We start from the raw sequence: 11,091 nt of genomic DNA on the forward strand, positions 1-11,091 counted from the left end.
TCAATCATTATGCCTGTGTGTGTGTGTGTGTGTGTGTGTGTGTGTGTGTGTGTAAGGCACAACCAGATGGATTCAGTGCAGCCTGGCAGGTGGATTCTTAACCACTGCACCACCAGGGAAGTCCTCTGGGAGTGTTTTTGTCACCTCTGGCTTCTCAGACCTCTGCTGTCCCCTGGAGAGACCCATAGCTCTCGCCCCAGCCTGCTTCTTCCTGCGACTGGCTGGTGTGGTGGGAACACCTGGCCCTGGGGCAACAGTGATGCGCCCACCAGCTGTGCGTGGACGCCGCCCTGAGGCACGGAGGGCTGCAGACCCTCGGCCTCCAGAGCGGCTGCTGGGGAAAAGCAGATGAGCGAAACGTGGTTTGTGTGAAGGTGTGTGACACCCGGTTGGAAATAACGAACTTCCGTGTGTCACCTGCTGGCTGCTGTTTCATCCCAGGCAGCACCGCCCAGGGTCCAGCATCCGCTGCCTGCAGAGTGAGCGATTTTATCAGCGTGCTCCCCCCACCGGGAGCCTCAGTTTTTGTGATTAATGACAATGATTTGAGAATCACGTGCCTCAAGTATAACGAGGGGTTTTTTTTCCCTTCAAATTGCTTAAGATAATGTTAGAAATAACCGTGGGAGAAACAAGAAAACCAGGCCAGTTCTCCAGAGCAGTGGTTGGGTGTTGATGCGCTGTGAGCCCCCCTGGTGCCCAGGCTTCTGCTTCTTGGATGGACCAGAGTTCATCCTCTGCCCCGTGGCCAGAGACCCCATCACTCTGGGGACGCTGAGCTCCTCACCCACTAGTTTCTAGTAGTAACCCCGCCCCGCTAGCTGTGATGACCAAAATGGCCTCCAGACATTGCCAAGAGTCCCTCGGGGAGCAAGAGTGTCCCTGGTTGAGAACCACGGGAATGCTGTTGGTTTAAAAAAATAACTGTTTCATCTGTGTTTTATCCCTTTTTGTTCTAGAGTCAGAAATGCAAGGATGAATTGTCCCAGCTCAACCACAGGGTCCTGCAGCTGGGAGAGGAGGCCTCTACCCACCAGGCCCAGAGCAAGAAGAATCACATCACTGTTCAGCTGCTGACACAGAGACTGGAGGAGGCGGCATGCCGGGAGGAGCTGCAGGTGAGTGGCCGGTGGGCCAGAGAGGGGCAGACAGGCTGGCCTGAAACAGATGAGGAACAGCCCTGATGTGCCTGGAGGTAAAGGGAGGGACTTAACAAGCAAGCCCTGAAAATATGTGGACTTCAGCAGCTTTTACAAAGCCTGGTATCTAGAAAAAGTAGTAGAAAGGGATTAAATCCTGATGATAGGAGAGTAAGTTGGTACAACCTCTCTGGAGGACAATATGGCAAAATATACATCAAGAGCATCAAGAACGTCCGTGCACTCTGGCTTCATGGTTCTGCTAGTGGGAACTTTACTTGTGTAAGGACTTAGGTGGAAGTATTTTCATTGCTGTGGTATTTATAATAGCAAAACAGAATTGGAATCAGCTTTGAATCATCAACAGTATTGAATTAGTCAGTAAATGATGGTGCAGCCATTAAAAACCATGTTTTTGAAAAGTATTTAACAGCCAAGATATAATAAGAGGGGGAAAGCACAGCATACGTCTTAGTGACAGAAGCCCGTGCGTGTGGACGGAGGGCCAGGAGATACAGCAGAACGTCGGGTGTGGTCCTCGGGCTGCTGGGATCATGGATGAGTTGAATTTTGTAATTTTTGCTTTTCTGAAGTTTCTGCATTAAACGTGTATCACATTGCTAAGATACTTCTTATACTTGTGAAATTGATTTTTAAAAAACAGGATAACCAAATCCAAAAACTTGAACTTGAACTTGAACACGTGACTCAGGAACGGCAGAGCCTGAGACTGGCACAGTCACAGCTGAGAGAGGCCCTCGAAGAGAGTCGGGACCAGGTGGGTGTGCGCGGTGGTCCCGGCCCGGGAGGGGTCAGCCTTGCCTCTGACAGCCTGGCTGGGACTAGTCCAGCCAGGGGCATCGTTGGTCTGCGTCAGATCACCCGGCTAGTTGGGTACCTGCCAGGCCCAGGACTGAGTCAGGCTCAGTCCAGGGTCGGGTTGAACTCGAGTGAGCCACGTGAAGAGCTGTGCCTGTTCCTCACGAGGGGAGGAGGCCACAGCAGTGCCTCCAGGTGTGCCCTCGACAGATGGAGGGGCCAGGGAACGTGGCAGGTGGCCTCTGAGGTCCAGGCCAACAGGGCAGAGCAGCCCCCGAGGTGACCCAGCTCCGCGCCCCCAGTGGAGCCCAGGTGTCACATACCTGTGGGTGTTCCACCCGCTTTCCTGCCGCAGCATTTGTCCAGCACGCACCAGGCTCGGGAGGCAGGGAGTTCGCGGTGTGGGACACACAGATGTGAGCAGAGTGGGCCCAGGAGGGACGGCGGGTGCCTGACAGCGTGAGGTTCAGGGACACGGGGCTGGTTCTTCTGAGGAGCTCGAGCAGGAGAAGGGAGGTGACGGGGTGAGGTGCCCTGAGGGCCACGGGCCCAGTGTGGACTCAGACCTGGGGTGTGCTTGGAGGGCCAGGGTACGGCAGCGGGAAAAGGGCCGTGGGAGAGGGTCTCTAACCCGCACGCCTCTGCCCAGCCTTTGTACCAGGTTCCCCAGCTGGCCCCTGGCCTGACTCCTGGACTTGGCCGTGGTCACCTGGTGTGAACAGTCATTTCTCAGATGGCCTGGGGCTGCAGAGGGGTCAGTCTGGGTGTGGGACCCCCCACCGGGGCCTTACGAGGTGCTGTCAGGCTCCTGTGGGCTCAGCCCCCCGCTGTAAGCAGGCACTTTCCCCGAGGTGCCGCCACGTACTGGGGGCTCCCTTCTCTGTTTTTAGTGCAAGAGGAACCTTGAGAAATTGCCTGGACTAGATTGAGCCTTCGAGGCTAAGGAGTCAGATCCGTCTGCTGGCAGGAGGGCTGGGCTGCCAGAGGTTTCCGTGCCCGCTGGGATGCCCAACATTCAGCCGCCGTCACAGGCAGGAGATACTGCACTTAAGCAGGCTGCTGTGACATGAGCTGGCGTCCCCTTTTGTGATTTAGACGAGGACCCCCATGAAACACACCTGGATGAAAGTGTGGAGAAGGGAAGTAAGGAGCTTCCAGGGCACCTAGAGACCCTCTGGGTGTGCGGAGGTGAGGTGCACACAGAGCCACGGGGGAGGGCGGGAGTGGCCACCGGTGCACCATGAGTGGTTTCAAGGTCAGAGGTCCAGCAGGGGAGCCAGGCGTCCAAGAGGGCACTTACAGGGGTGCCATGGACTGGGGCACCCGCACCGGCCTCTCCACGGCAGGGGGTTCTCGTGGTGCAGCAACCGGGCGCCCCCAGAAGAGCATACAGGTGGCTGGGCTTCTGAGGCCGGTGCCCAGGAGTTCTGAATATCACTTCCCCACATTCTGCCGGTCCAGCTTGGATTCAGGGCAGGAGGGGCTGCTGTCTGAGGGGCTCGCTGCCCCGCCCCGGCATCCGGAACGCAGAGGCCTTGGCTTCCCGGCTGCAGTGGCCCCACTGCTCTCCTGGGGACGTCCCCCTTCTCACGTGGCAGTTGAGCAGGGCTCTCCGGAGGCAGCCTAGCCTCCACCCGCACCTCACTTCACAAGGAGGGGGCTCGGGGCACTCAGTTGGGCGGTGCTGATGTACCACCCAGCCAAGGGGAGAGCAGGCGGCGTGGAACCTGGGCAGGGGGTGTGAAGAGCCCTTTTGGGTGGGCGGGGGCTCAGACACGGGCCAGAGTGACTGCAGAGTGACCGTCTGAATCTCGAAAGGCGGGAGGAGGCTACATCTGGTGGAGAGTGTGTGAGAACTGTCCTCCTCCCCTCTCTTCATCCCAAAGAGCATGGTAGCTGCCCTGCTGGACCCGTGTGTACGGATGTGTCTCTGGGGGGGACCCGTCCTGGAGAACCGCCTGGGGTGGCCCCTCAGACACGCAGTGACACGGGACAGTGAGGGACGTGGGGCTGCGGGCTCACAGCCTCGCTCCTGCCTGGCGTGGCCGGCGCCCTCCTCTGCAACCTGCCCTCGGCAGGAGCCCTGGCAGAGCTGTTGCCTCTCCTGTCTGTGGGGTCTCAGAGGGAAGTTCTGTGTGTTCCAGACGAAGCCGCCAGAGTCCAAGTGATATAAGTGGTGTTGAGATCTGGCCTCCCAGGTGGTCTGTCAGGGGAAGTGGCCAGGCTCTGGACAGCTTGGTACCAACGACCCAGTGGGTTCTGTGCCCAGGGAGCGGGTGCTGAGGTCCATCCACACCTGCTCCCAGCCCCTCGCTGATCACTGTGTAGCCCACCTCTGGGACCCCGGCCGCAGCCAGGTGTCAGGAGCGTGAACTCTTCACTTAGAGGAAGGCTGCCGTACACAGCTGGCGTGGGTCACAGTATTAAAAGGCATTACACCTCAGTAATGTACCCGGAAGGTAAACATGACAGAAGGTTACGTAATCCGGCGGGAGGTCACGTGGAGGATTACAGGCAGGGCTTCCTGGCTCTCACTGTGCAGAAGCGCCAACAGCTGAATGGAGTTTGGGCGTCAGAATTTAGCTAAACGGGCTCTTTAGGAATCGTGGGTTTTGCTGCAGACACTTCCCTTGTGGGGTGACCTTAAAGGTAGGGATGCAGTCTTCTGTGTCTGGTAGTGACCCGGTAGCTCTGGGCAGTCACCCCAACATTGGGTGCCTTCTCCCCGGGCAGCTGTACGGGGCCACCATGAGGCTGAGGCTGGCCCGGTCCCAGCACGCCCACGCGGTCCAGCAGCTGCAGGAGCAGATGGAGCAGCTGGTGCCTCGGGGCCGCGTGGCTGAGCTGCAGCAGCTGCTGGAAGGGGAGCGGCAGGCGGCTCGGCAGCTCCAGGAGGAGGAACGGGTAAGTGAGGACAGGGGCCCGAGGGCCGGCCGAGGGTGACGGGGAGGGTAAGGTTGGCTCTCTGGTGACTTAGCCAAAAGCTGCCCAGGTGCCCAGGGGAGGATGGCCCCGCAGATGTCCCAGTACGTGAGGACTGGTTTATGGAAGCTATGGGACCCAACTTTCCCTGAGAACTGGGGGGCATTGAGTAGCTGACCCAGAAGGCCCCCCAGTCTGTCTTCCGGGCTGCACGTGTCTGCAGCCAGCCACACGGCCACACACACGGTCCCTGCTTCCAGGCCTGAAAGATGGTGATAGAGGGGCTGCGAGGGAGGCGATGGGCAGGGTCCCAGCCTGTGTAGCCCTGTGAGAGTACAGGCAGGTGCAAAGGTCCTGAGGTGGGCTGTGCTCGCATGTTTAAGGTAGCCAGGGCGTGGGGGGCGGTTGGACAAGACGCCAGCACGGTGACAGCACAGACTTGGGGAGCCCGGCTGTGTGCCACGTGCTGCCCTTAGGCGTCTAGACACATAGAAGCAGCAGAGTCGCAGCCTCAAAGGGCAGCGGGACAGTGGCTCGGAGCACGCACGCAGGGATCTGGATCCTGGCTGCACCACCCCAGCCGAGTGACCTCAGGCCAGTTAACCTCTCTGTGCTTCCGTTTCTGTCAACTTCTGGTGGCAGCGGTTCCCACCTCAAAGCCGCCTCTCAGGCGCCAGTGAGTGAGCACCTTAAAGTGTAAGCCTGCGGGGCACATCTTGTTCCTCAGAGATCGTGAGGTGGGGGCGGGGGGGGCCAGAGGGTGAGGCACCTTCACGAGGGAGGCACTGGCGCAAGCCTGCAAAGGTGGGTGAAATTCGACGTTTGTAAAACAAGTTCTAACGAAGAATAGCATTTCAGCATTATGCAAAAACGTTACGCTGGAGAGAGAGCTAAGCTGTGAGAGATTATTGACACAACAAAGAAATTTAGTCAGAAATCCTTTAGAAAGACTAACGTGTTTGGGGAAACTCACCTTTGAGTCATTTAGGACTCAAAGGACAAATCCTAGCACAAAGCAGTCTGCTGATCTGCTTAGACTACAATGAGAAATGCAGCTTTGTGGCTTGTGAGACATTTCTAACCATCCCTCTACGGACGAAAGGTTATCCACATGCTCAGATTTGCACACTTCAGCTAATTTCCATTCTAAAGTAAATAAACCCGTGATGATTCTTTTTAAAATGTACAGTGTTCGTCTCTAACCTCCTTTTGTGCAGGAAGCACATGAAAAACAGCTGAAAGCTGCAGAAGAGCGGGTGGAGGAGGTGGAAATGATTTTGAAGAACGTGGAAGCGCTCCTCCAAGAGAAAGTGTGTGAGCTGAAGGAGCAGGTGAGTGAGGACGCCTCGTCTGGGCGTTCAAGTGGCTGATCAGGGAGACGTAGCCCAAGAGAACCCCATGTCCTGTGGAATCGCTGAGAGGGGGAGAGGAGAGAGAGAGAGGCCATTGCTGCCCTAAAAGTTCTACTTGGAGCTACAGGAAATGAAGCATGAGAATCTGTAGAAATACTTTTCTTACATAGCAGTCAAGTATGGCTCATCTGCGGCATCCGGAGCTGCAGGTCCCCGGGCAGCGTCACTCTGTGCAGGCCACCCACTCCTGACCACCCCCGCATCTCTGCAGCCCCTCCCCTGCCGGCACTGCCATCCTCCCACCCTCTCTGTCCCTGGTCCTCACGTTCCTTCCCAACAGTCAGACTCGGTGACTCCCCCAGTCACTCCTGGCAAGTCCTCAACCCAAACCCCAGGTGAATCCTGAGGCTCCTGCACGTGGAGGTGCCAGGGTGGCTGGGGAGCTGTCCCAACGACACCCTCGCCCCCACTGCCCTCTCCGGTGGGCCCTTTCCCTCCTGTCTCTGACCTCCAGCACCTCTCCCCTCAGCTGTGCTCTGCGCTTGTTTCACTGGAACACCAGAAGCGCCCAAAGAAATGCATGTGCCTGTGTCCCCTCCCCGCCGCCCCAGCCCCCCCCCTCCTCTGGAGCCTTGTCTCAACACCACCTTCCAGAGCCCTGGTCCTACCAGCTCTCTGCTCCTCTTTACGGGAGTCCCTTCAGAGCTGTCTGTGCTCTCACCTGCCCGCCCAAGTCCAAAACCGTGGCGTCCTGACGGACCCCTTCCCATCTCATCCTGGATACAGAGCCCCCAGCTCTTGGGTCCTAACAGCTGGTGTCCTTGTTTCCTTTGATGTGCTTTCAGCGGCAACAGTCACCTTCAAATGGGACGGAGGTGTTGGCCCTCCTCCGCTCAGAAACCTCGTCTTTCCACATCCCTCAGAGTAAAAGGCAGTTTTTACAGTGGCCTTCAAGGTTCTGCAGGACCTATTCCCCTCTTCTTGGCCCCCTGCCCAGCCAGCATGGCAGCTCTGACTTCCTCACAGGCCTCCTGGCCATTCCTGTCATCCCCACGTGCCAGCTCTGCGTGGAATGTTCACGCCAGACAGCCTGACTGACTTACCTGGTGCTTTATTCAGATCTCCGTCCAAATGTCAACATACAGAGAAGCCCTCTCTGATCACCTCAGTCTCAGCTGTGTGTCCCCTCCTGGGTTTTCTGTTAGCAGGTCCCACCACCCGACACTGGTCCACCACCAGTCCCACCATCCAACACTGCGTGCTTGGTTCTGGTCTGTCTCCTTCCATTGGAATACATGCCCTGTGAGAGCAGGGCTGTTGCCAGGGCAGCACCTGGCCAACGGAGCTGCTCAGTTAACTACTTGAGTGAACGTATTTAGTGCTGACTCACGAAGCGCAAATCTGGGACCCCTGTGTCTTAGCATCCTGACTAGTGTGGCCTGTGTTCCCATCACTGAAGCCCCTACAGCTGCTGTGTGTGTGGTGACCACAGTGCCTCATTGTGTCCTGGGTGACGGGATGGGCCTGCAGAGCACACTGAGATGAGCCAAACATTTTGGGTACTCTTGACAATTTCCTTTCTTTTTGAGGCCTACAGATTTTGGTCTCTGTCTTCATTTTATGGTAAAAATCAATTTGTGCAAAATTGGCTTAAGTTTTCTCTACCACATAGTTCATCAGATTCTCAATTTCCTCTCTCCCGCCAGGATAACAAAAATTGTCATTACATCCAATATTTGTTTCCAATTTGTTAAGAATCCCCAAACTGTGGTTTGAACAACGTGGAAGACTGGGAGGGGCAAGCTGGTAGCGTGGCATTTCTGCATTAGATTCACAGTGCAGTGTGGCTTTCTCCCCTGTCCAGTTTGAAAAGAATACACGATCTGATTTGCTGGTCAAGGAGCTCTATGTGGAAAATGCTCACCTAATGAAAGCGCTTCAGGTCACTGAAGAGAAGCAACGAGGTGCTGAGAAAAAATCCCGATTCTTGGAAGAAAGAGTTAGAGCTCTCAACAAACTACTCAGTAAGATCGCTTCAGCATCTCTCTCTGTGTAGACTGCTTTTCTCCCTGGAGTTCATTTTGAAAGAACATCTTTTCAAAGTAAACCACTGTGATGCCATAACTTCTATGGCTCACTGGCCGCACACCCCCGGACAGATGAGGATTATGACTCTCTGTTCGCCCCACAAGCATTTAATGAAGGTCGACTATGTGCCAGATGCTGGGGAAACAGACATGTTGGAAAAGACTATATATTTTTTTAGTGGTCCCTAGGTAAAATTCCTAAATTTGCTGCTTACTAGTGAAACAGGTTATGGGGGCTCTCAGCAAGGTAAATGGTAAAATAGTTTTGATGTTTTACTTCTGACCTTGGTCACAGAGACTAAAATGCAAAGTCAGGGCTCTGCAGTTCTGCCATTTCACTGTTGCTGCTCTGGTTGAGTCACTGGCATTCTCCATAGTGGGTGGATACAGACACTCCAGAAATGCTTCACTGCCTGTGACTGTCAACTGGCGATGAGGGATAGAGGAGGGGAAGCCCCTTTGTCGGGGTCAGCTCCACTGCAGGGATGTTTGGACAGTGCTCATTATTTTAGGGCTGTGGACTCAGGGAGGATGGTTTCTATTGTGAATGCAATCTTTTCCTCACTGAAGTGTCATCACACTGGAAAGTATATTATATGTAAAAAAAAAAAAAAAAGTATAGTTTTATATCCAAAATATACATAAATTATGGCCATTTGGTTTATCAGAATAAACTACTGTAATATGAAGAGTCACTGTATTTGCAATAAAAGTCCTTTTCTATTCAAATTGATTTCTAAGTGTTTTTTTGTTGTTATTTATTTTTGGCTGCGTTGGGTCTTCATTGCTGCGCTTGGGCTTTCTCTAGTTGTGTCAAGCAGGGGCTACTCTTCATTGTGGTGAGTGGGCTTCTCACTGTGGTGGCTTCTCTTGTTGCGGAGCACGGGCTCTAGGCTCTCGGGCTTCAGTAGTGGTGGCGCACGGGCTCAGTAGTGGTGGCGCACGGGCTTAGTTGCTCTGCAGCACGTGGGATCTTCCCAGACTGGGGCTCGAACCTGTGTCTTCTGCGTTGGCAGGCAGATTCTTAACCACTGCGCCACCAGGGAAGCCCCTAAGTATTTTTTAAACTATAAAATATTTCAAAGATATAGAAAAATAGTTTCATAAGAAACATTCATATGTATTACATAAATATTCAGATGTATTAAAAACATTGTTATGGGATTCCCTGGTGGCGCAGTGGTTGAGAGTCCACCTGCCGATGCAGGGGACACGGGTTCGTGCCCCGGTCCGGGAAGATCCCACATGCCGCAGAGCGGCTGGGCCCGTGAGCCATGGCCACTGAGCCTGCGCGTCCGGAGCCTGTGCTCCGCAACGGGAGAGGCCACAACAGTGAGAGGCCCGCGTACCGCAAAAAAAAAAAAAACATTGTTACAACATTTTGGATAAAAGCGCAGTCCCTGTTCTATTGCATTCAACCTTCCTGGAGGCAACTGCTGTCCTGAAGCTGTTGCACCTCCCCACTATCTATCTGTACAGTCACTGTACATGCTTGAATGAGAAAAACCTTAAACCACTGGAAAAGATGGGAAGATCAGATCCTGGACAGGAGGACTCAACACCATCAAGTGGGTTCTTCTGTCCATGCACCTGTGGTCAATTAATCTATGACAAAGGAGGCAAGGATACACAATGGGGAAAAGTGCTGAGAAAACTGGACAGCTACATGTAAGAGAATGAAATTAGGACGCTCTCTAACACCATACACAAAAATAAACTCAAAACGGATCAAAGACCTAAATGTAAGGCCAGAGAGTAAAAACTCTTAGAGGAAAACACAGGCAGAACACTCTTAGGGAATTCCCTGGTGGTCCAGTGGTTAAGACTTAGCTCTTTCACTGCCATGGGCCCTGGGCTCGATCCCTGGTCAGGGAACTAAGATCCCACAAGCAGCACAGCACAGCCAAAAAATAAATTAAAAAAACAAAACAAAACAACGCTCTTTGACATAAATCGCAGCGATATCTTTTTTGATCCACTTCCTAGAGTAATGAAAATAAAAACAAAAATAAACAAATGGGACCTAATTAAACTTAAAAAGCTCTTGCACAGCAAAGGAAACTTTAAAACAAAAAGACAACCCACAGAAAGGGAGAAAATATTTGCAAACAAAGCGACCAACAAGGGATAATCTCCAAAATACACAAACAGCTCATGCAGCTCTATGTCAAAAAAAACACAACCCAATCAAGAAATGGGCAAAAGATCTAAACAGACATTTTTCCAAAGAAGATATACAGATGGCCAAAAAGCAAATGAAAAGATGTTTAACATCACTAATTATCAGAGAAATGCAAATCAAAACTACAGTGAGGTATCACCTCACACTAGTCAGAATGGCCATCATCAAAGAGTCCACAAATGATAAATGCTGGTGAAGGTGTGGAAAAAAAGGAACCCTCCCACACTGTTGGTAGGACTGTAAATTGGTACAAGCCTATGGAGAATAGTACAGAGGTTCCTTAAAAAACTGAAAATAGAACTACCATATGATCTAGCAATCACACTCCTGGGCATATATCCAGAAAAAACCATAATTTGAAAAGATACATGCACCCCAACACAGCACTATTTACAATAGCCAGGACATGGAAGCAACCTAAATGTCCATCAACAGAGGAATGGATAAAGAAGATGTGGTACATATATACAATGGTATATTAGCCATAAAAAAGAACAAATAATGCCGTTTGCAGCAGCAAGGTTGGACCTAGAGATTATCATACAAAGTGAAGTAAGTCAGACAGAAACACAAACATTATATCATTCATA

General features: G+C 53.0%; 1 protein-coding gene across 1 annotated transcript in view; it reads left to right on the forward strand.

Moving 5' to 3' along the window:
* Positions 1–9,029, forward strand: part of NINL (ninein like) — a 112,777-nt gene extending 103,748 nt beyond the window's left edge. The window contains exons 19-23 of the mRNA XM_081255557.1: positions 960–1,118; positions 1,804–1,917; positions 4,692–4,862; positions 6,098–6,211; positions 8,097–9,029. Coding sequence (XP_081111683.1) covers positions 960–1,118; positions 1,804–1,917; positions 4,692–4,862; positions 6,098–6,211; positions 8,097–8,288 — 750 coding nt within the window. The 3' untranslated portion in view covers positions 8,289–9,029. The remainder of the gene's footprint in view (positions 1–959; positions 1,119–1,803; positions 1,918–4,691; positions 4,863–6,097; positions 6,212–8,096) is intronic.
* Positions 9,030–11,091: the final 2,062 nt, after the last annotated feature.

This window comes from Mesoplodon bidens, assembly GCF_964165515.1.
Source record: "Mesoplodon bidens genome assembly, chromosome: 15".
Taxonomy (NCBI): Eukaryota; Metazoa; Chordata; class Mammalia; order Artiodactyla; family Ziphiidae; genus Mesoplodon; species Mesoplodon bidens.